Below are 25,645 nucleotides of genomic sequence, written 5' to 3'. Positions count from 1 at the left end.
TTACTCTTAAAAATAATTTTATGAATTTTTACTACCTTTCTGGCTTGTATTGCTGTTTGATTTCCCTTTATTATTATTTATTAACGATATCAGCCTTTTCAGAAAATACACTGCTATCTGTGATGCACAGCAATGCTGAAGTGTGCCCAGGCCCTTATGTTCAATTGTTCATTGGTGCCGCAGCTCTACAATGCGCATTTCTGAAGGTAATAGACATAAATGTCTATTTTATTACACCTCACATGGCTGGTTGTATGGTAACTAGGGTACTATTTTTGTATTAAAGGACAGTTCTCAAAGATTACCTTTTTTTCTCAAGATGCTATTAATAAATTGGAGGGACTTTGTACTAAGACTGTAGCTTTAAAAATGGTCCCTTTCCCTCCTTCTATACCTGCAGAACATTGTCTCATTAAAAGTATTAATGGTGTCTGAGCGCCAAAGAACCTTCCCCTTCATAACGGATGTCGCTCTATAAAGAAATGTGTTGCACAATCCAATTACTGGACCCCCCACCACACTACTCAAGATACCCAGCTTGTTCTCACAAATTCTGTACTGTGCTGTACTTTAATTGGAATCTTGCATTTTGACCTGGTGCCAAGGGAAGCCCCATATCTCCCAGGATTCTAGCAATGCCCCTAGAAAACCATTTTGTTACAAAAGTGAATCAATCATCCAGTTTACGGATTCCTTATCAAGCCCATAAATAGAATCATAACAACACAGACGTAATCATTTTATGTATAGTATTCATTGTATAGTAAGTTATGACTGCTATAATGTCTTATTGGATAATACAACATATCGGTTGTTGTTACTGCTGGACTAGAGGTAAAAAGCAGCCTGGTTGTACAGTATATAATGGTGAATGCACTCTCATGGCTGTTTTTAGTACTAGCCCAAAATAAGTAAGCATTAAGTCAATTTTCTTTAAAATAAGAAATTATTTTGACATTAGTGCATTCAATAGTCATAAGGAACAGTCCATTACCCGTATTGCCTTCTTCCACATATAGGTGACTACTCCGTCCTGCCACATATTTGATGCATTCATGCCACCAAACATCAGTGCTCTGTCATCCACGCTCAGAGGGTTGATTCTTACAATCTTGTGGGCTGGCTCCTCATTAGAGACTTGAAGGTGATTGAGCGCTTGTACAAGTATACTAATGCATGAGCTTTTTCCTGATGCTGGTGGACCTGCTACTATGACACCTGCAATGGGATCACAGGCTTACACAAAGTTGTATATGTCACAGAACTACGGAAGTATTGCACACAAAATAAATAAGCACAATAAAACGCTACATTTTTAAATATGTATATCTCTATATCTTGCCAATATCCATGAAAATACAGTCTATTACATTTGGTCATCTAGATATGTATTTATTTTGCTTGTAGCATTTGAAGTAAAACCAGATGATCAGATTCCACTTCCAAAGTGAGGAGGAAATCATTATTTTTTATCCTGGTAAAGTCATGAGCAATTGGACTAAGTAAAAGCTAATTTAGACAGTAAGAATAGTTGCAAAACAGACCTGCCCGTCCAGAAATAACCTTCATCTCTTGTATTGTGAAAAAGACCCATTTTCACCATTTAATAAAATAGAAAAACCGAGAGCCCAATATGGTGTAGTATGTTAAAGACAATTGGTAAGTGGTTTAGTGAGAGAATTTATACTCACAAACATGGGTTACTATTCAGGCAACCACTCAATAGGCAGGTGAGGAGATTAGAACTGTCCACACTCTGGATTAAGAAGTCGCTCTCTGTAGTAAAGCCATTTGTTTAGTATTGCCAAATTATCCACATTCCCATTAATATTTATATATCTTAAAGGGAACCTAAACTGAGAGGGATATGGATGCTTCCTGTTAAACAATACCAGTTGCCTGGCAGTCCTGCTGATCTCATTGAATGCAGGGGTAGCTGAATCACACACCTGAAACAAGCATGCAGCTAATCCAGTCTGAATTCAGTCAGAGCACCTGATCTGCATACTTGTTGAGGGGCTGCGGCTAAAATGATTAGAAAAACAGGATCAGCAGGTGAGTCAGGTGAGTCAGGCAGCTGGTATTATTTTAAAAGGACACATCCATATCCTCCTCAGTTTAGATTCCCTTTAAGTGAAGAGCACGCTAGCCCTTGTAGCTTTAGAGTTTCAGATTCAACCCTTGGCCAGGACATGATCTGAATGGAGTTTGTGTATTGTCCTAGTGTTTTATTCTTAATAACAATAAGAAGACTGTATGTGCCGTATATGAAAATATATTTAGCACAAGATGCACCTACAACTTGTATTATCTGAATAATTGTTCACGTACTTATCTGTCAAATGTTACACATACAGTGCCATGGAAGGTGATGGTGCTTTATACATTATAATAATAATAATAACACAATAATTCATGTAATACTGCATATTCTCACAGTCATTGCCGGAAAAAAAAGCTTTTGATTTTGTAACAGTTCTCAGACTGTGGCCTTAAATAAACTGAAAAAGCGACAGGGTAATGCAAAATATTATGCAGTAGGGGAGGTACTAAGCTCCAGTTCAGAAGAATTTATTTTTTGGGTTTTCAAACGTACAGAGCCTGTCAGAGTTGCGGTGTAAATTGTCTGCAGCACAGCTCTATTGTTAAAAAACAAAGCAAGCAAAAGTGAGCTTAGTCTCCCTTGTTGCATTCGGTTTTGTCACGGTTTTGTCACAGTTGCTGTCACTTTTCCAGAACAAGGCAGCATGATGCCAGGATCTGTCAGACAACAAAAGCTTATATTTGCTGGCAATTAATATAACAATATCCAGCATTAAAAGACGCAAGAGTTTTACTTGACTGTCCTTCACATCAATTATTATTATTCTTATTATAATAAAACTCCATTATCAGGAACTCAGGTATCCAGAAGTCTCAATGAGTTTTGAGCAGCAGAAGCAAATTATCAAACCTCACGGCGACATCTTCTACACTTCCTGTAGCTCTCCTGCTGTGCATACACGGCACCCCGGTGTGTCACCTGACCCATATCAGAGCCGGAAAGCTGTTGGGAGCTGCAGGAAGTGTAGAAGACAATGCCCGGAGGTTCGGTAAGATGCTTGTGCCTTGAACTGCTCTGGGGGGAGGGTGGTTAGTGTCATTTAGTGCTGTGCAATTGCTTAACTTCTCAAGCAGTGGTGTACCTAAGGAATTTGACACCCTGTGCTGATTATTTACAGAACCCCCTCCCCCCCCCCCCCCCAAAAAAAACAACCACCAATTTTTTTTTATGGGAGGGAGGGTTGGGGCACCGAGTGTGTCACTGCAAATCTTGGTGGATTTGGGGGAAAAAGGAGTCATCAGGATGTGGGTAGAGCTAACCGTTATGAAATTCTGTACTCTATACAGTGCTGCAGAAGATGTCCGTGCTATATAAATACACGATAATAATAATATAGTAGGACATTAGATTATGACTATGGTACGAGTAGATTGTGAGCTCCTCTGAGGACAGTTAGAAAAGGGGGACATACGAAAAAGGGTGATGCATAGGAGGGGGGGATAAAGTGGTAAAGGCACAAGAGAGAGAACCTGGTGGGAGAGGAGAAACGGAAGGAAGACCTCTAACCAGGACTACAGACATCACCAGTGCTGTTTGGCAGGGACATGCTGTTAAAAGAAGCCACTAAAATCTGAAAAGAGGAAAGGGTCATGGGGAAGACAACAGGATGGGAGGGGGAGCTGGGAAAAGAGATAAGATGATGTGCAATCAAGCTAATCTAAATTGCCTGGAGATTGCTTCTCTGCTCACTACAGAAGTCGGCTGTCAGCACCTGTATTACTGGCTTCTGCAACAGCAGACTGCCCTGCATTATTGATTAATTACTCAGATCAGGACAAATAATCAATAGTCCAGGGCGCTCTGGTATTACAGCAGCCAGTATACGTGGCTACTAATGACTTCTGAAGCACTAAACACATCCTGCCACCTCTCCCTGCTAATGTCCCAGCTGCAGCACAGCAATCATTCTCTACTCACCTTGCTTCTCTGCACATTCACTCACTGCAGGCTGTGTGTAGTGAGCAAGAAGACACATTGCCCATGGGATAGGAAGGGGAAGGGGAGTTACATCTAGTGCATGATGTTAAAAAAAATAATATATCCAGGCACATCGCATCTAGTTAGGACATTAAATAAGTTAAGCAAAGGGAGGTGCTGAAGGGGGTGTGGCTAGAAAACAGCAAAAATCTATTAACCCTTCGCACTCTCGCATGCAAATGTTCAAACAAATGCATTTACAGATTCACTCATCCAGGCACAACTGTTATCCCTACAGCTAAGTTAAAAGCCGGGGTCTTAGTTCACAGAAGTATGCATTCTTATGCTCAGTCACCTATACTGCGCAGAAGTACCCAGGTAAACATAGGTGTCCTAACTCTGGCCCTGTAACATGCATAGTGCAGACATGCAAACACATTAATTGCATCAAACCTATCAATGGAATGATTTTTTTTTTCTTGTTACTGACCCCTGTGGCTAGGGTCTAATTCAGTGCACTCCCTCCTTCCCCTGTATGTGTTTGTCAGCATGCACACAGCTTATGCTGGCGTATGTGCATGGTGCACATGGATACATTACGTTAGCTCCCTTGTATGATTGGTAAGATGCACTGTCTGTCCCAGGAGAGGACGTCAGGATGTGTGCTTCTAATCCATTGATAGGTTTGATGCAATGAATGTGTGCATGTCTGCACTATGCATGTTACAGGGCCAGAGTTAGGACACCTATGTTTACCTGGGTACTTCTGCGCAGTATAGGTGACTAAGCATAAGAATGCATTCTTCTGTGAACTAAGACCCCGGCTTTTAACGTAGCTGTAGGGATAACAGTTGTGCCTGGATAAATGAATGTGTAAATGCATTTGTTTGAACATTTGCATGCGAGAGTGCGAAGGGTTAATAGATTTTTGCTAGTGCATTATGTTGTCCAGTCCCTGCACTGCCTCATGCTATTTTCCTGAATGTTACCCAAACTATGAGAAAAGGTCCCAGGTGGAAGAACACAGTGACTGAGCACCACAGTGGCACCCCTAGCCATGGCTACACCCGGTGCTGTGAGCACCTGCAGCCCTATGGTAGGTACGCCACTGTTCTCAAGATACCTGCAAACACACATATCTGGCATTAGGCAATCCCCCGTGCCAGATACCAGGGACTTTGCTGTATTAAATTATATAACACCATCATCTTCCGTGGCTCTGTACAAAGTAAGAAACAAACATGGGTACATAAAAATAGACGCCAGAACATAACTTAATAGTCTTGGAAACTTACTCAACTCTTTTGGTTTTCAATACCCCTTATATGCCGATAATACACAACTGTACCTCTCGACCCCAGACCCCAACTCCCTCTTTACGCATTGTTCCTGACTGCTTGTCTGCTATATCCTCCTTTATGGCCTCTCGCTTCTTAAAACTTAATATGAGTAAAACAAAACTAATCATTTTTCCTCTGTCTCTGTCAACCTATCTGATTGATATAACAATGAATGCTAAAAACACCCCTATAACTTCAGTTCCCAAAGCACAGTGCTTAGGGGTAATATTTGTCTCCTCTCACTTTTATTCCTCAAATTCACTCCTCCCTAACCAATTCCTGTCATCTCCAACTCAAAAACATACCCAACCCTTTCTCACTCAAGACATATCTTATTTGGACTTTTGTAATATACTGCATTGTGGACTACCAACTAACAGACTGGCACCACTTTAATCTGTACTGAATTCAGCTGCTTGACTTATTCATCTTTCTTCTCGCTCTTCCTCTCCTGCTCGTCTGTCAAGCTCTTCAATGGCTGCCACTTAATGAGAGGATCCATTTCAAACTCTTAACCCTAACCTACAAAGCTCTCCACAATCTCTTCCCCCTGTCCTCACTAGTTCCTCGCTACATGTCCTCACTGGTTTTCAGATACCAACCCTACCGCAACATCAGATCTGCACATGACTTTATTTTACCACCCCCTTGCATTCACGTATACATGATTTCTCATGTGCTTCACCCCTGCTCTGAAATCCCCTCCCACAACACTTCATCTCTCTCCAACCTTTGAACTTACTCACTTCTGCCAACAAGCACATGCTATAACTTAGGGCGTTTCTCCTTTGACAGCATACTGTAACTGTCACAATGGGTAATACAATTGTGTCTGACAAAATGCACAGCAATTTACATGAAACAAAAGGGAAAGCAACCTGCCCTTGCAAGCATAAAAAAGAACAGAATAGTGAGGAAACAAGAGGTAAGGCAGTGCATAAGCTAAATGTCCAGAGGTGTTCAGTTTTGAAATCTGTAAGAAACAGAGCTTGGTCAAAGGCTTAATGGAATTTCTTAGGTTACACTGTATTCTTGTATGAAAAGCTGAGTTGTAAAGTTATGCATAAAGGTTTCAAGGGTTGTAGAATGATGGGCATGTTATGGAATGGAATTACAGAGGAGTGGAGAGGCTCATGAGAAGTACTGTATACGTGACTGTGTGGAGGTGAATCTAGTGGAGGACAGAAGAAGGTTGTGTGCAGAGTGGAGGTTGCAGTTAGGCTGGTCTATGGAGACTGAGATGTATGGAGGAGAAAGATTGTGGAGAGTTTACACTGCAGTACATGATCTTTTGAGAAAGCAATCTATTTTTTTTATATAATCATGCATATCAGGGATGTTGAACTCCAGTCCTGGAGGGTCATATCCATGCCAGTGTTTTTTTTTTCTTATCCATGCCAGTGTTCAGAAATGGAGAAATGTGTTTTTCCCGATGGATCACACCTTACCTGATTCAGTCCCATCAATTAATTTAAGCTGTGCCAAAAATGTGTGAGGACCTCGGCTCTTGAGGACTGGAGTTTGACTTCCTTGAAGTATATTCATGTACTTCACACCATCACGTATATTCAGCGAGGTATAGTTTAGTGCCCTTATATTGTTATTCAGTTTTTATAACAAATGGGTATACATATCAGAAAGCTGTTTTTACAGACTATCCCTGTACTACCTCAATTCCCATAAAGGGCTCGATTCACAAAGCCGTAATAAATGATATCATGGCTGTGATATGCTTAGTGTGCGTACAGGTTTGCACGCATAAAAGTAAAGCTTTGTGCGCATTAACGTCCCCGTTCACACGCTAAAATATGGGTTAGCGCGTGAACGGGGAAAGTTAATGCGCGCAAACCTTTACTTTTATGCATGCAAACCTGTAAGCGCGCAAACCTGCACTCTAAGCTTATCACGGCCGTGATAGCATTTCTCACGGCTTTGTGAATCGAGCCCAAAGAGTGTCTACAGTATGTTTATACTTATACCATGCATGTTACATTGTTACATGATTTTAAAATGCATGTGTAAAAAGATGTAACTATTTAATCTTCCACACTAAGCAGGAATTGGTATTTTGCCTAATGCAATACTTAGGAAAACATTTAAAGAGACACTGAAGCGAAAAAAAAAATATGATATAGTGAATTGGTTGTGTACTATGAATAATTACTAGAAGATTAGCAGCAAAGAAAATATTCTCATATTTTTATTTTCAGGTATACAGTGTTTTTTCTAACATTGCATCGTTCTCTAATATGTGCAGATTACACAACACTCAGCATTCAAAATGATTCTTTCAGAGCAGTCTGTGAACTAATGACCTCTCCTCTAGCAGAGGAAAAGAAAACAGTTGAGATAATAAAAGTCAGATAACAGCCCTCTCCACGACTAAACTTAGTCGGAGAGTTAATGGCTTGTTTGCATAGAGATAACAACTGGAGTTTCTTAACTCTTCCTGTACTGGAAACAATTAGACTGATGTATCTGATCTTAATGTTTTATTTTTTAGCTGTACTACACATACAAATCATAATATCATCATTTTTTTTTCGCTTCAGTGTCTCTTTAAGGTCACTACTAACTCTTGTCTTTTCACTAATTCCCCAGATGTTTCAAACGCCTATGAAAATATCACACATCGCATTAGACAAACAACTCTGAACATGCTTACCTGGATTTGCAAGGGACAAACTGTAAAGCTGTTTTACTTTGTTTAACCAGGGTGAGTGAGGAAATAATTTATTTTCATCCGCTTTAGCCAGAATGGCCTTTTCTACCTCCTTGGGAATGATTTGTCTAGAGTTGGAGGTGTCATACATCCCCATGAATACGTCTCCTAGAATGTGCTTGAACACTAGATGACTCTGCAAGAAGTAAAATCACAATCTGAATTTGTGTCCAACAGTAATGGAATTATGTGTTTGTGCTATTTGCATCTGCAGATATGATCATAGTGTGAGGCAGTCTATACTTTCAGTCATTTTGTGCACTGTTATATACAGTATATAGAGTAGCAACACTACAGAAGATTACTAAAGCCCAACTTCAGGCTCAAATGTTTTCCTAATCCCAGTGACACTAAATCATACAACTTAATTTTTAAATACAATCTTTGATTAGCTGATGTCAAATAAATCCCTTTTAAAGTAAGTGGTCAGAAGTCCCCTCATTAGTTGATTCCTGTATCACAGACTTTCATATCTAGAGAGCTTAAAGAGAAACTCCAACCAAGAATTGAACTTTATCCCAATCAGTAGCTGATACCCCCTTTTACATGAGAAATTGAATGATTTTCACAAACAGACCATCAGGGGGCGCTGTGTGACTAATTTTGTGCTGAAACCCCTCCCACAAGAGGCTCTGAATACCGCGGTACTCTGGGCAAACTGCCACAATGTAACAAGGTTCACAGACAGGAAATGGCTGTTTAAAGCTGTCTGTAACAGCCAGAGCAGCTAGAAACAGCTACATAACTTGCCCACAGTAACAATGTCACCATGTAATACATGTCAGAATGTGAATCTGGGAGAGGAAAGATTTTACAATGAGCAAACACTGACTAAATCATTTATACATAATTATGGTAAAAATTAAGCACTTTTTTTATTAAATTATTTTCACTGGAGTTCCTCTTTAATGTACATACACACACAATTGGTTTGCAATTTCTACCACCCACCAGGATCAAACTCAATCCCATGGCTGTGGGTTACACTGCAGGGTCCCAAAGCTGTGCACACGCATTGCTAGGCAACAACCAAGTGAGGTGTTCTGTGTATATGAAGAAGGGAGGAAGGAACAGCAGAGCCAAGAACAATGGAATAACTTCTGTGGGTGGAGTAAGCAAGGGAATAAAATGGACTCGGCCACCAATTGTCACTTAACCACCCTGGCGTTCTATTAAGATCGCCAGGGCGGCTGCGGGAGGGTTTTTTTTAAATAAAAAAAAAACTATTTCATGCAGCCAACTGAAAGTTGGCTGCATGAAAGCCCACTAGAGGGCGCTCCGGAGGCGTTCTTCCGATCGCCTCCGGCGCCCAGAATAAACAAGGAAGGCCGCAATGAGCGGCCTTCCTTGTTTTGCTTAGATCGTCGCCATAGCGACGAGCGGAGTGACGTCATGGACGTCAGCCGACGTCCTGACGTCAGCCGCCTCCGATCCAGCCCTTAGCGCTGGCCGGAACTTTTTGTTCCGGCTACGCTGGGCTCAGGCGGCTGGGGGGACCCTCTTTCGCCGCTGCTCGCGGCGGATCGCCGCAGAGCGGCGGCGATCGGGCAGCACACGCGGCTGGCAAAGTGCCGGCTGCGTGTGCTGCTCTTTATTTGAACAAAATCGGCCCAGCAGGGCCTGAGCGGCAGCCATCGGCGGTGATGGACGAGCTGAGCTCGTCCATACCGCTAAGATGGTTAAGAGTCCAGCACACAGGATCATGAAGTAACCCTGGTGGACTTTGGGGGACAGCTGCGGTAGTGCCAGATTCTCGACCAAGACATCCCTGAATGGCCACCTTGGCCTAGAACAGTATAGTCTTAGCACTGGGCTTAAAGCGTAACTATCAGGCATAAATTCAAAAATCAAATCTTTATTTCCCAGAACGTCATTTCGGACAGCACCCCTGGATGAGACTTGTCTCCCTCCCCACTGTGGACAGGAAACTGTTAAAAGAAGAATTTGCATAAGCAATAGGCAGCCACATATAAGATACTACACCTGCCACAGTACCTCAGTTTAGTTTCCTGTCCCGGACGGGATGCATGGGAGAGGTCTCCAGGAGTGCCATCCATGTCAGGCGGCAGGGGCAGCGTTTTCCAGGGCTCCAAGCAGCACTGTTCAGTGAACAGTCGGAGCCCTGCAGCGTGGAGGAGGCTTCTCCATCGGAGGCAGCAACTTTATGCACGCAGGTGCGTGCATTGGAGAGAGTTCACTTCCGGTTTAACCGGAGGTAGTCACGCGCTGGCGTCCCGCGTGATCTGAAGTCTGAGCCGGGCGGCAGGGGCCGCGGCGGTGATTAGGAATCGGCATACAGCTGATTCCTTAAGGTAAGAAGCTGATTAAGCATATGCTTAGCCGGCAGGGGCCGCATGCATAATTGGATCAGCTGCATCAAATCAGCAGCACAGGTATAAGTTTGTAGAGTCCATGATGCACTCTGGTTTGTGGCTGGGATCATGGAGGACGCCTCTGGGTCAGCTCCTGCACAATCTGCTGAATCTGCCCAGGATCCCTTTCTGGCAAGTAGATGTGATTATGTTTCTTCTGCTTGGCTGGATGTATGTTATGTATAGAGGGATTTGTCTAATGGCTGGCTATCGTTTATTATGTTTTATACCCCAAAAGACATAAGACTGAGAAGGTTGAAAAGTCTGAAAAATCTTCTACTCAGTCCAGTCAGCATGGATTGGCAACTCTGAATGGAAATTGTGCCAGTATTGTACAGAGAAGGTCCACAGCAATAGGAAATTAAAGATTCTGCTATTGCTTCTACCGCCTCAGCTGCTTCAGATGGGCCTGGGACTAGTACTGCTATGGCTTATCTACCTGTTATAGCTAATCCATCATCTCCTATGTTGTCTGCACCTCTAACTATGCCTCCTGCTTCCAAGAGACATAGGCCTCTATTTATTGAGCATTCCTGCATGCGGTAATGCTCAAAACAGCTGACTTTACTCACCATTTAGTAAACTGTGCATTCATAAAACCTGTGTCCGCATGAAAATCTATAATTCCTGAGCAGGTGCGGGAAATTAACAACTTGTGCGGAGATTATCACAACACAGGTCACTGAAGGTTCATTCATAAAAATTAAAGCAGGCAAATGTGAGCAGAGAAACCCTGGCTGTTTAGAGAAGGCGATAAGCCAGCCATAACAGGCAAGCTAATGGAGAGACAGACCTCCCAGGCAGCTGCAGTGAGAGCAGAACAAACTGCATCCCAGAATACCCAGGCTGTGTTTTTAACCCCTTGGGTACCTGTTTTCAGATAAATTTCACATCAGAAAGCCTGCATGTGTAACATTCTTGAAGTTCTTCTAAGCTGCAGCAATTAAATAGATTGTTTAAAAGAACTAGACAGATTCAGGGCAAGGAGAGGCAATTTAAACAAAAATGCACATGTAAAGGAATGCTGGGGCTGCCTCCTTTATAGTAACTCTCTCTGCACAGAGAAAATGTATCAAACTAGGAGGAAGATTTGAGTAAAACTGACTAAGGGCCTTTTTTTCATTACTCTGCGAGTTACGATTTGATTCTGATCACGAGGTACGTTAAACTAATGGAAACTGCAGCAGCAATTTCCATTAGTGCAATCTGATTGCGATGCGATTTGGACAAAGCACAATCGTCATCCTCCTGCATTGTATGCAATTGAGCTGTACTATAAGTATAGTAGCGCAATCGCATAGTGGAAATTGAAGTGCGATTGGGATCGCAAATGCGGTTGCGATCGCATTTCATAGTGGAAAAGAGCCCTAACCGCAATGTTTTTTTCCTGAATTAATGAAAGACTTACTAATAGGTATTAAGTCTGAGCAGAAATCTTTGACACCTTTGGATCAAATGTATGAGAGTTTGGCGGATCCTCATTCTCTGCTTATTCCAGTCCATTCTACTCTGAAGATTAGGATTAAGGAGTGGGATAATCTAGGAAAAGTTTTTTTTTGGCCCAGATCATTGTCTAAATGTTTTTCTCCTGAAGATCAGGGTTTTGGGGAACCCCGCCTAAATTAGATCCATATTTTTCAAGGGTATCAAACAAAACTGACCTACTTTTTTGAGGATTTCTGGGAAATTTTGAATGATTTCCCTAAAGTTTGGAATGCTTCCAATTATCTAGTGGACGCTTCAGATGATACGGTTAAACTTATGGCCAGAACTACGGCATTAGTTAATTCAGCCAGAAGAGGTGTATGGGTAAAAACTTGGAATGATGACAATTCTTCAAAATCAAGTTATGTGGTGTACCTTGTGAAGGGGGTCTGCTGTTTGAGTCAGTTAGACAACCCTCTAGACAGAACGGCAGACACACATTAAAAAAAAAAAAAAAAGTATTCCTGTTAAAGGAATTATATCGATTCACATATTTTCAGTTGACACAGGAATTGTTTGGGAAGTGTTGCTAAGTACTGGTGTATACATTTTAGTAGCAACCTCTTTGTTTACTGTTATCAAAATGCTTTCAAACTTTACTGACAAAACTGACTCTGAGCCATGAGGAGAGGGGAAATTCCCCTCACACTTGATCAGATAACTCTGTGTAACTGTGTCTGATATTCATCTCTTACAGAAGGACGATTTCCTAGCCTTCCTACACTGAAAAGATGCGTATCTTCAATTACCGATACATCTGACTTCTCAATAATGCTTAAGGTTTGCCATCCAGATGGAGGAAGAGGTAAGAATGTATCAGTTTAATGCTTTGCCCTTCGGATTATCCTCAGCTCCAGGGTTGTTTATGAAGGTAATGTCTGGGGTTCTGGCTACACTTAGACAGAGAAAGGTTAACATTTTGGGTTACCTTAATTTTCTGTTTTGGGGGACATCTCCCAATTCGGTAAGAGATCAGATTGTTATGACAATAGTCTTACTACAAGATCTAGGTTGGATCATTAATTGGGAGAAATCTTCCTTAATTAAATCCTACACAGATTATACATTTGTTTGGGCTATTTCATTAGCATATCAGACACAGGGGGAGCAATTCAATTCTATCATGGCTCATTCCACAAGAGGAATTTCGACTTCTTGGACAGAGAGGGCAGGGGCCTCTATAGATCAGATTTGCAGAGCTGCGACCTGGTCAAGTCACAATACGTTTGTAAAGCACTATCGCCTTAATGTATCTGTCTTCAGGTTTATCCTTCAGAAGGAAAGTTTTGCAAGCTGTGGTCCCACCCTAAGGTTTTAACTCTTGTATATCGTCTCATCCAGGGGTGCTGTCCGAAATGACGTTCTGGGAAAGACCACTTTACTTACGGTAAAGTCTTTTCCAGTAGTCATGAGGACAGCACCCCTGCAACCCGCCCTTATTTGGGTAGGAAAGAGAAATAAGTTTGTGTAAGCATCATTAAATGTCCGTGTCATCTTTTTATTAACTGAGGTACTGTGGCAGGTGTAGTATCTTATATGTGGCTGCCTATTGCTTATGCAAATTCTTCTTTTAACAGTTTCCTGTCCACAGTGGGGAGGGAGACAAGTCTCATCCAGGGGTGCTGTCCTCATGACTACTGGAAAAGACTTTACCGTAAGTAAAGTGGTCTTTTCATCTGGTAAACAAGTGATAAGGAACAAGGCAATCCATAAATTAAAAATCACTCTTACTTGTATTTTCCATAAAAGATCATTCCCCCTTTTCCCTGGCTCTTATTTGGTACATTGCCGCACAAAGGAAGTTGCAGGGCATGCTGGGTTTCCTTTTTCTTCTTCTTTACTTTCCCCTCAGACATAACTAATGTAGCCCGATTGGCTGAAGCCTCTTTCCCTCCTGTTTTCCCCTCCCACACCTCTGTTCTTCTCTGATTGCCCAATATTTCTCATGCTGAGACAATGCACTTTCTACTGCAGAGCTGGGTGGGAGTGTCTGAAGACTGGGAGGAGGGCGGGCAAGAATACACAGACAGAGTAAGGGTGGAAATGATGTCAGGAATCAGGATTGGCTTCAAGATAGACAGAGTCAAAATGGAAAATCCTAAGAAGAATTTTCTATGTTTTTACTATAGAAAAATCACTAAAATCTAAATGTGGACAGTGCAGTACATATGTTTTGTAAGTAGAGCAAGTATTTTTCTACTTATATTTTTTTTTTCTCTGAGATAGTATGGCTGACAGCTCCTCTTTAAGACTGAAGTCTTCCTCTCTGTATTGGCTTACAAAACCGATTTTTGAGGGCTCTTGCGCACTTCATGCGATTCCAATTCCAATTTTGATGTCAGTTTGCATGCAATTCCAATTTGCAATTTTTAATTGGTACTGCATGCTGTGTTTTTTCTGCATTTTTCTTCTTGTTTAGATAGCATCCAGGGAAAATTGAAATCACAAATCGGATTTGCAGTGCGCAGGGGCCTAAAGCAGAATTTTTATGTGATCTGAGCACTCCCTAACAAAACTATTAAAACAGTATATTTAGATATCAGCTTGAAGTTGGACTTTAAAAGTACCTGAAAGAAGTGTAGCATGATGAATTAAACAAGCATGTGTGTGTATATAATATATATATATATATATATATATGTATATATATATATACACACACACACACACACAGATGCTTGTTTAATTCATTATGCTACACCTCTTTCAGGTGCTTATATATATATATATATATATATATATATATATATATATATATATATATATATATATATATATATATATATATATATATATATATATATATATATATTATTATTATTAATTTCTTTTTAATTATTATTTTTTTTTTTTTTTTGCCTGGTAAGGGTTTAAAAATGTGTGTTCAAAATCTTAGTCTCTCACCTATCAGATGAATTTAGATAGCAGCCAATTTTCGCTGATTACTGTTAAGAGGTTTTAGAAAAAAAAGACAACAGTGAGTATCAGTTAAGATTAGAGGTTAGCCATTATGTTTAGGGGGTTAGGGTAGGGTAAGGTTAGCACTTAGGTTTAGGAGGTTCAGGTTATGTATTAGGAAGTAATTTACATTGGAAAAAGGTTGGTGTAAGGGAGAGGGTTAGGATTCGGCATCAGGAAGGGTTTTTCCATTGGGAGGGAGGTTACAGTTAAGCATTAGGGAGGAGAAAGTTATTAGGTAAGGGTAGCCAAATGATGGGGTATCGAAGACTCCCCCCAAAAAATAGTCAAAAAGTGGATAGTGGAATCAGTTACTGCACTTTACCAATATTCTAACAGAGTTAAGGTGGCCATACACTCGTTAGATTAGCAGCAGATAGATCATCAGATAGATTTTCTGATCTATCTGATGTGTTTAGGAATTTTATTTACTAGGAACAGATTTCCAATAGATTTCAGTATGAAATCTATTGAAAATCGATCTGATGGCATTTTTTTGCCATCAGATTTCCTTTAGGTCCCATGCACATTGATAAGCAATCTCTTCAGATCAACCTAGATTTTTCATCATGTCAGATCGATTGAAATCGATCGAAATTGTCCGCAAATCGATCAATAGGGCAATCGATTTGCGATCGATTTATTTCGATCGATCGGCTGAAAATCGGCTGAGTGTATGGGCCCCTTTAGGCAGTGCCCATTTTAAGCTGCATACTAATTTAACATACTGATCCAGGACATCTTAATGGCTTTTGAAAGGGTAATTGTGTAAAGTTTTTCTTCTAAACAATAGTTGCAGACCACACACAATGATATCGAGCCCTGAAACTCACATCACCGGTCATTCTTGGGCCTAGAATATCTTGCAGTGCATCAGCTACGAATGCGTGGCTTTCCTTTGCGGCAGCAAGAACCGGGTTGGAAGATATGGCTTTCTTTTTCCGGTCTGCACTGTTGCCCGCTTTCAAACTTGGTACAGGACCTGCAAACACAGAAATACAAATACCAATGTCATCAAATAGGTTACTCATATGATCAGTTGTGTGCATTGAACCTCTGTAGTTTTTGCAATATATATTCAAAGCACCTAGCTTTCTGGTAGTTGCTTCCCCAGTACCCAACTCAATCACCTGATGCTGTTCCTCCCTTTGCTGTTGCCTGCCCTGCAGCCAAGCTGTCTCCTCTTCCTCTCCATTTCCTTTCTGCTTAGTAATCCTTGCTGCTAAATGCCATATGTACCTCTCATCAATCTTCCCTGCCTGTCAGGGCCGGATTGACCATAAGGCATTGTAGGCACATGCCTACAGGCGCCTGGTGATGGAAAGGCGTCTCACTCCCCTCTCAGAGCGCTTCCCTCCCTCCTTCCCTGTGCAGAGTTCCAATGAGAGTGTAAATGAGAGATAACTCACCCCGCTCTCTGCATTCCACTGACAAGATCTCCCTTCAGCCAGGGGCACCACTAGCTACTTAAAACTGAGGGTGCTTCTGGCTACCTAATACTAAGGGACACCTGTGACCTATGATGGGCAAGGGAAGGGAGAAATGACAGCTGAAACAACAGAACTTGCGGGTCGGTGGGGGTTTGAAGGTTTATACAGGGCGAAGTCTAATATGCCAGGACATCTGTGCCTATAGGCTCCTGTGATGTAAATCCGGACCTGCTGTCTGTACTAAGAAGCTATTTTCCAATGTTAGTTACCATAACCTTTTATAAAGACACTGAGTAGGATGTAGGAACAAATGGTTAAATGCTTTTTTTACCCACTGAAGAAGGAAGTGGCAGATGAAAGTAGCTTGGACAAGAAATGGAACTACAGCACCCAACCAGCTGGCTAGTTACAATACATGTATTGCAGAAACTACAATATGCAATGCACAAAATTCTACATTGCTATTTAATGCAAAATAAATGTTAAATTCATTTTGTAAAAAGCAAGGTTGCTCTCCAGCTTTAAGGATGCATCTCTGTCAGTAGCTTCATTTTAAGTATGCACAGTGATCACAATACATCATATTTTTTGCGTATGGTATCAGTAGCTGCACTTTACTTGTTGCGTAAGCTGCTAGTGGCTGATAAGACATAACACTGCTAGAGCGGGAGAGTCTTCCTCCTTCAAACTCTACATGACCATTTGTCATCTTTTCCATCTCTCGCCTCTGACATGCCCGCTGTATGACTTCCACCATAGACTGGAGGCTGATGTCACGGTGATATTCCTCCGAGCTGAAATGACAAGATGGAGTAATCAGAAATCAATAGAAATAAGTAAGATCATATTTTGTCTTTTATTGTATATATTGTCTTGTCACTTAACTGTTCCGCAGAGCGGCTCACAATCTAATCCCTACCATAGTCTTACGTCTATGTACAATATGTATTGTGTAGTGTACAGTATGTATCGTAGTCTAGGGCCAATTTAGAGGGAAGCCAATTAACTTATCTATATGTTTTTGGGATGTGGGAGGAAACTGGAGTGCCCGGGAGAAATACATGCAGACACGGGGAGAACATACAAACTCCTTGCAGATGTTGACCTGGCTAGGATTTGAATTGGGGACCAAGCGCTGCAAGGCGAGAGAGCTCACCACCACGCCACCGGGCTGTTCAATGTACTAAATTTACTACCGTGATGTCAGACCTGCTTCTGTTACATTGCAAACCCTAATAGGAGCTTAGTATCTAGACAACAGTGAGTGGCTCCTGATAAGTAAGTCTTCAGTAACTCAGAGAGCAACCCAATATTGTCATTGCAGCAGCCTGAAATCCCACCTCAGTCACAGACCAAAACAGATGCGGTGTGCCTGTTGGCTGTGCACACAGTCCCTCCTCCTATATTATAGACAAACTGTCATCATCTGATCTTATCAAATGATTGAGCAATAAATGTATGTGGCTACTTTATTACAACTGAAATTTCTTGTAATAGAATATGCACTGATCAATGCACATAAATATTTTTTTTCCTTGATTGTACTTTAAAAAAGTACAAAGAAACCCCTCTAAAGGCCAGAGCTTGTGTATTAACTGGATAGATTGATATTGAGATTTGCTAGACCGAATTATTTTAAATGATCGATTACGATTATTATTCTTTCCCCACTGTTGATTCTACAAGACCGAATAAAAACGATGTGATTGGGTGCAGTGGAAAATTCAGAGTCAATGGTTTTGTACTGCATCAAACAGCAAAAAGTAACCGGTTTTGATCCTTTTTTGATCTATTTCAAATTAAATTGCATTCACACCTAAAATTTCAGTGTGGCACAATGATCAATACTACTTCAACATTATTTTGATTAGGAATATCAGTCATTTCCTTGAAATGCTTAAATACTGGATTTTGCATGACAGCATTGGTAACAAGAAGTAATACGGCAGATTTGCAGACAAGTGGTGGAGATTGCTATTGCTGTAGAGCTTTATTATTCAGTTTACTATCCTGCAGCTGCTACGTCATTGGAGATGATTCACCTACTAACCATCAGTTTTACTGGTATTTACACCAGTAAAGTAGCGTGTGTGACCCTAGCAACACAAGCATTTCCCAGATAACATGGGTTGTGCTAATAGCCAGGTCTAAACCGCTTGGATTATATGTAACCAATTGTAGAGAAGGTTTGCACAGATCTTTTTTTTAAGGAAATAATCAGGCCATTTCTTCATTGCCTCAGCTGATTTATTCCAGGAAACCAGGTCCTGGTTTACCATTACTCAACAGATGATTTTTCGCAAAACTTGGAAGCTGACTGTTCTACCAGTTGTTGGAGATGTAGGGCTAAGGGCCTACATTTCCAATGTAGCTTTTTTGTAGATGGGAGAGTGCTCTGCATTGCATATTTAAGCTACTGCATAGTACACAAAAACACAACAAGAACATAAATTTAGAAAACTAACAGTTGTGCCTTGAGTAGTTCTGAGATGAGCTGTAGTCTGGTAGCAAGGATCTTTGGACTTTTAAAGCCAAGGCTTGCAAGTTTAGCCTTGAGAAGTACAGTGTGATCAGGAAACACCAGAGAGACTGTTCTAAAGATGGTTTGTACGTCATTAGGCAGAGTTTGAAATCCATATTTGGAGACCGTGAGAAACAGGCTGCAATTTGGATGTGCTGCAATCTGTAAAAACATATAAAACAAAAACAAATATGTTTAAACTCACATCCATGACATACAAATTACAAACCTTCATCATATAACACTGTTTAATAATGCAAAGAAAGAAATGATTGCTCTATTGCTTTAGTCTCTTTCCCAAATCTGTCTGAGTTGTGAGCTTCTCCGGGTCTCCATCTAACCACAAGGTGACCAGGTGTTACTCTAATCCTCTACAGTCCAATTCCTGTCATCTTAAGCAAACTTCAGCCTGACTCTTCTTTGCTTGTCATTGATGAAGGGCTTTTTTCTGACTTTGTATAACTTCAGCCTTGCCTGTAGGAGCCTGGTTTGCATTTCACCCATTCTTAGTTTGCCAAATTTGCAGGTTACTTAATGGCAGCCAATGGTACTTGAGTGATATTCACATGAGTTTGCGGTCATTCCTCTCAGCACTAATTTGTTTTGTCCTCTACTAGGTTATAGCTTTGTGGTCGCCATTGCCTGTAGCTTGACTTGGTTCTTGTGTAATGCTGTCTTTGAAGCAACCTGAAAAAGCTATATTTTCATCTGTTTTGGCATGGTCAATCGTTTTTAAATTAACAAATAACTTAGAAGTACTTTTAGATGGGTTTTCCAATCCAGTTGGTCACATTGCAAAAGGAGAATTTAAGGATTGAGCAAGAAGTGAATCTAACAGGCTCAATTCCAAGCTGTGTACAAATTACATGAATTTTGCATGCAAGCCAGAATCATTTGCATCTTATGGACCATCTTTACTCATCAAGGAACTCAAAACCTCAATTATTTACAAAGGAACTGAAGTTGCAATGTACAGCAAAGTGTAAAATCTATCATATTCCCTTCTTATAAAGTGTCTATTGCACTTCTAAATACATTATGCAAAACTCCCGTTTTTGGAAAGAGTCCCAGGGCCATATGCAATTCACGTTTTCACCTGTTTTTTCTCCCAGGTGATATTTTCACAACTTGTAAATAAAATGCCTTTTACATCATCAGCAAGCAAACATATACTCAAAATAATTTTGGCATTGCTTTTTCACCTACCTTTTGGTACTTTTTCCATCACAAAGTGCTAAAAAGTTATTTTAAATCGAAGATGAAAAAGGAGAAAACTCAGGAGAAAAAGGGAATTGTATATGGCCCCCAAAGTACTAGGCAATTAAAGGACCACTAACACACAACAAATAAAATACATGCAAATAAGAAGTAAATTTCTCCCAGAGTAAAATGCACTATAAATTACTTTTTACCTATGTTGCATTCACTTACAGTAGGCATTCAAATGGTGACAGATCTTACAGATTCTGGACTAGTCCATATGCTTATGGCAGATACTCAGTATTACTTTTGTTCTTTACAAACTCTCCATGGAAAGAATCTTTATAAAGATGACGGCCGGGTCTCCCTGATCATTTGCACACTATTTTGGCATTTGAACTAAGTAACTGCCATTCAGTAAGTGCTTTTGAATAAAGAGAGTCTTGAGAATCTCCCATGAAAAGATAGACTAGTCCAAAACCTGTCAGATTTCCACTAGCTACTATAAGTAACAGGGTCATAGGAAAAAGGTAATATGCAGTGCATGTTACTCTTGGTGAAAAGTACATTTTATATTTATGCATTTTATATTTTATACTTTTGCTGTCATAGTTGTCCTTTAATCATTGTATTTTCACTTCAAATTTCAATTACATATCTAAAACATAAAATCAATGTGACAGGGAAGAATGCACAGACAGTAAACAAATGCAATAGGATGCTACATTTCTGCATGGGAGCTCACTGTGTAGTAGACATGGTGTGGCATACTCCACACTGCACATTTTAGACACATCCACAAGATGGTGCTAGGAGCATTCCATCGAGCAACCTTAGCACAGAATCATGTAGGGATAACAATACGTAACTGATTCAATTTAATTAGTGTTATAAATCATTGAAAAATCATCTTCCTCTATTATGTTATTTGTTAACTTCTGAAGAGGCCACGTGTAGGAAAACAATCACTGACATTTATGGCAGACAGAGAGAAATTGTCTCATGAACTATCTGGTGTCATGATCTCCTGAAAGCAGCTTAGAAATACATTTACTCAGCAATGGAATGAGGAACCAGAGCCATCGTTCAGACTGGCCTTTGCTGAGGAAATAAGTAATCACTTCATTTTTCTTAGGCAGAAGAAAGACCAGATAAGGTAATAATCTTTCTAGTAAATATTTCATAGCATGATTCATTCACAGTAAACAATCCCAGACCTTGCATCCATCTTGTAAAGTGATCTTCGGTAGTCTGGAATTTAATGAGTCATAAAGGGCCCTTGCAGTGTGCATGAAGACAGAGAAGGCCGGCTTAGGGAGGAGGTGAAAATCATCAAAACAGCTCCAGCACCCATCCTGAAAAGTAAACAAAAGCACATAATGAGAAGGTTATGGCTGCACTTACAGTTAATCATATTGTGCCAAGTATAATTTTACATTCCTAAAACAAGATTGTGATTCTAATGCTGTCAGATGTTTAAGTCCACATTAAGAAAATAATTATTTTCTCATGAATATGTTCATAATGTGTCAATTTTTCTTCATCTCGCTCTATGGGCCTGATGCAAAAACTGCCAGTCTGCCACTAAAATTGCTGTACAAAGGGAGAGAGCGCATGACAATTAAACCGGTACTAATGCCAGGGAACGAGCATGTGTTTTGCAATTAGTGTTGGGAATGAACACGTGTTGTGCTAATTAGCAGTATGCTTCTTGAATAAGTAGCGTACAGCATGTTACCATAGAATCAGATGCATTACCCCCTGTAACGTGTGTTGCGTTAATTGCAAAACGCGCGCTACTCCCCTGGCATTAGACATAGTATTGGTCAGAAATCCAGTGGCAGAAATAAGCGTGGGTTATACTGGCTGGTAGTGATGGCCCGAATGGTTCGCCGGCGAACGGGAACCGGCGAACTTCCGGGGTTCGCGATCGCGGAGAACCGCAAACTTTTCCAGGAGTTCGATTCGCCCCCATAGTGCATCAATAGGGTCAACTTTGACCCTAAACATCACAGTCAGCAGGCACACTGTAGCCAATCAGGCTACACTCCCTCCTGGAGCCCCACCCCCCTTTATAAAAGGCAGGCAGCGTCAGGCATTGGACTCACTCGTGTGCCTGCAGTAATTAGAGAAGGGAGAGCTGCTGCTGCTGCAGAGAGAGCTATAGGGAAAGCATAGTTAGGCTGTTGTAGGCTTGTTAGCTTGCTCCTTGCTGATTCTAATTGCTAAATAAAGCACCCCTCAACAGCTCTTTTGAAAGCTAATCTTGTTCTTGTGATCTATTCTTTTTTTGTGTGTGTGTGTGTCCTACAGACACTTGTGTTGAATAGACAGCCTTGGTAATTCCTAATGTGCCACTGCCAGGCCCAGCACATTCAGTGAATACCTGTGTGTGTGACAGGCAGCTGCACATTTGTTATCCCAATCACTGCACCTGTTCACTGTTAAGTGCACCTATCTACCTATACCTACGTGAGTGCACGCATAGTTAATACCACCAGTCATTGCACCTGTTCACAGTACCTGTGTGTGTGACAGGCAGCTGCACATTTGTAATCCCAATCACTGCACCTGTTCACTGTTCAGTGCACCTACCTACCTACCTACCTACCTACCTACCTATGTGAGCGCACACAGTTTTATATACCACCACCAGTCGCTGCACCTGTTCACGGTACCTGTGTAACAGCACATTGTTGTACCAGCAGTCACTGCAACCTGTTCACTGCACCTGTGTAACCGTACATTGTATTAGTCAAGTCAGTGCATACCTTTCACTTCATCACCCCCAATATGGACAAAACAAAAGGCAGAGCCAGGGGCAGGCCACCTGGCAGGTCTGTTCGAGGTCGTGCTGTAATGATTTCGTGCGGCCCTCAACCAAAGTACAGTGTTCAGAAGAAGGCACGTGCCATCAACCCCCAATATTGTCAGGACATAGTTGACTATTTAACACAGAACACCTCATCTTTCTCAGCTTCCACACAGAAGCGTGACATATCTTCCTCCTCCTGCTCTGATTTTAGCACCCCACTTAACAGTCATCCGCCACCACCAAAGTGCCAACACCCCAGGGCTCAGCGGTGTGGAAATTTTTTGTGTGTCTGCCTCAGATGAGAGCAATGCCATCTGTACTCTCTGCCACCGAAAATTGAGCCGTGGAAAGACCAAGACCCGCTTAGGGACAACTACCTTACGAAGGCACATGAGTACAAAGCACAAACTGCAATGGGATGACCACCTGAGGAAAAGCAGCACACAAAAGCAAAGCCACACACCGCAGTGGAAGATACCAAGCCGCAATTATTTCTCTAAAAAGGCGATACCTAAACTGTACCGTGATGTTGAAAGGCAAGTGGTGACATCTCTGGCACACAGCGTTGGGTCAAGGGTCTATCTGACCACGGATGCCTGGTGTGCAAAGCATGCTCAGGCCTGCTTGAAGACTAAGTCCGTCCCCACACACAGCATCTCTGCCTGCACGCCGTGTGACTGCCTGCCCCAAGACTAAGTCGGTCCCCACATAGCATCTCTTCCTACAGGCCACTTGACTGCCTTCTCTGCCACCACCAGCGACCGCAATAATGATTTTTCTGGTGCGTGTACATGCCTGCCTAATTTTTCTGGCTGCACTGCAGCTGCAACAACAAAACAAAAGGCATGTACAAACCCTTCGTGATTGTTACCTTGCCGCGGTAAAGGGGCTTGTGTGTCACAATGAAGCAATGACCGACGGCTATATGAGTGTGTTGGGGTTGGGGGGCACACCTGACCCAAGAAAATAGATAATAAGGTCATTGCTTCATTGTGGACAGACCAGATTTGATCAGCTGGACACTCAGTCACTGTCATTCAGCTACCTCAGCCCGACCATATGGGCTTGAAAACCGAGATGGTCATGGTGCGCACCAGTCCAGCACGGCCGTTACTACACAAACAGCTGTTTGTGGTGCGTTACACAGTGAGTTTGTAGTCAAATGTATCAGCACACCAGTTTTCCATAAATTCACGCTCTTTTATTGAGCCATGCATTACCACAAAAGGTATAAAGCCGACAATTGTTTCGGGGGCCACGCAGGGTCCCCCTTCTTCAAGGCATGTAGTTACAAGTGCATACAATTCAAACCACCTCTTATACTAACATAATCCCCAATCACCCCACCCCAAATGTTGCAAAACAGTGATGTCATCTCCATTGTTTACAATAAGAACATGCCACATTTCCGGTTATACCCTGTAATCAAAGCCTTTGGTCAAATGATATTATTTATCAGTGCGCGCAGCGCTACTGTACATTGTGATTCATACCTCTCAGGGGATTCTCCAGTCACACCCTGTTAGTAAATAGTGGGTAATTGCCACAGCGATTTGAATGTATACAACAACACACAACCGTTATTCACCTGGCTGGTTGGCCGGTTATCCTCAGTTCGCCGCGTTCCTGGGCTTCGCCCCTCGCCTGTCATGGGTGGAGAGATCCCAAACAATGGGATTCACCGCTCACTTCCGTCCAGACATGACAGAGCTGCGCGCTCCGCCCCCAATGGGCGTGTTCGCCGGCAGGACGTAACGGGGCTGACTGCGACCTGTTGCCATGCAACAGATGCAGTCACAATGCCCCAGGCATGACGGAGCTGCAAGCTCCGCCCCCAATGGGCGTGTTCGCCATCAGGATGTCACGAGGCTGGCTGCAACCTGTTGCTATGCAACAGAAACAATAACAGTGCCCGTAAGGTCTGCGGACAACAATAAAGAATACACCAAACTCCTCACTCGTGCGTGCGACCGCACATGTTAACAATTAGTGGCAAACAGCGCTATGCTGGGCAATTGTCCACATAGTTTGCAAAGCAACCTAGTAGGCTAAGCCACAGCGCTTACGCTGTGGAAAACCTTGTTCTGATTCATTTGACTACAGTTTTGCTCGAGACATAGCCTATGTCCCAGTGTCAAGCACCCGACTTATGTTTTGATGGTGTGCCCTCCAGGACTTCTCTTATTACACAGTGAGTTTGGTCTGTCAGCGTGAAGCAGTACACTACTTACACTACCTGATTGATGTATACAAATGCAAGATGTTTTAAAGCACTTTAGGCCTTCAATTTAGCATGCAATGTGATTTCTGCCCTTAAAACGCTGCGGTGCGTCAAATCTTGATTTTTCCCGGGGAGTTTTGGCATGTATCTCACTCATCCATGCAAAAACTCAGATGTTAGACCCCTTGGAACATCTTTTTCATCACTTTTGTGGCCAGCATAAATGTTTCTAGTTTTCAAAGTTTGCCTCCCCATTGAAGTCTATTGCGGTTCGAGAAAGTTTGCATGTTCGCGAAAGTTTGCGTAAGTTTGCAAACTCGGTTCGCGAACCAAAAATCGGAGGTTCGGGTCATCTCTAGTGGCTGAAAAGTGTATTGGTTAAGGGTTCTGGCTCTGACATAGGAGACCTGGGTTCGAGTCTCAGCTCTTCCTAATTCAGTAAACCAGCACCTATTCATTAAGGAGTTCTTGAGCGAGACTCCCTGACACTGCTACGACCCTCTGAGTGCGCTCTAGTAGCTGCCTCACAAGCGCTTTGAGTCCGATAGGAGAAAAGTGCA

General features: G+C 41.8%; 1 protein-coding gene across 3 annotated transcripts in view; it reads right to left on the bottom strand.

The window, feature by feature from the left end:
* Positions 1-25,645, bottom strand: part of LOC137571837 (uncharacterized) — a 330,761-nt gene that overhangs the window by 138,067 nt on the left and 167,049 nt on the right. For all 3 annotated transcript variants that reach the window (XM_068281532.1, XM_068281533.1, XM_068281534.1), the window contains exons 47-52: positions 21,267-21,404; positions 18,794-19,011; positions 16,947-17,122; positions 15,732-15,880; positions 8,027-8,219; positions 995-1,218 (exon numbers count right to left, since the gene is read on the bottom strand). In XM_068281532.1, coding sequence (XP_068137633.1) covers positions 995-1,218; positions 8,027-8,219; positions 15,732-15,880; positions 16,947-17,122; positions 18,794-19,011; positions 21,267-21,404 — 1,098 coding nt within the window. The remainder of the gene's footprint in view (positions 1-994; positions 1,219-8,026; positions 8,220-15,731; positions 15,881-16,946; positions 17,123-18,793; positions 19,012-21,266; positions 21,405-25,645) is intronic.

The sequence above is a fragment of the Hyperolius riggenbachi genome, chromosome 4 (assembly GCF_040937935.1).
Source record: "Hyperolius riggenbachi isolate aHypRig1 chromosome 4, aHypRig1.pri, whole genome shotgun sequence".
Taxonomy (NCBI): domain Eukaryota; kingdom Metazoa; phylum Chordata; class Amphibia; order Anura; family Hyperoliidae; genus Hyperolius; species Hyperolius riggenbachi.
This window is presented reverse-complemented; position numbering and strand designations above follow the sequence as displayed.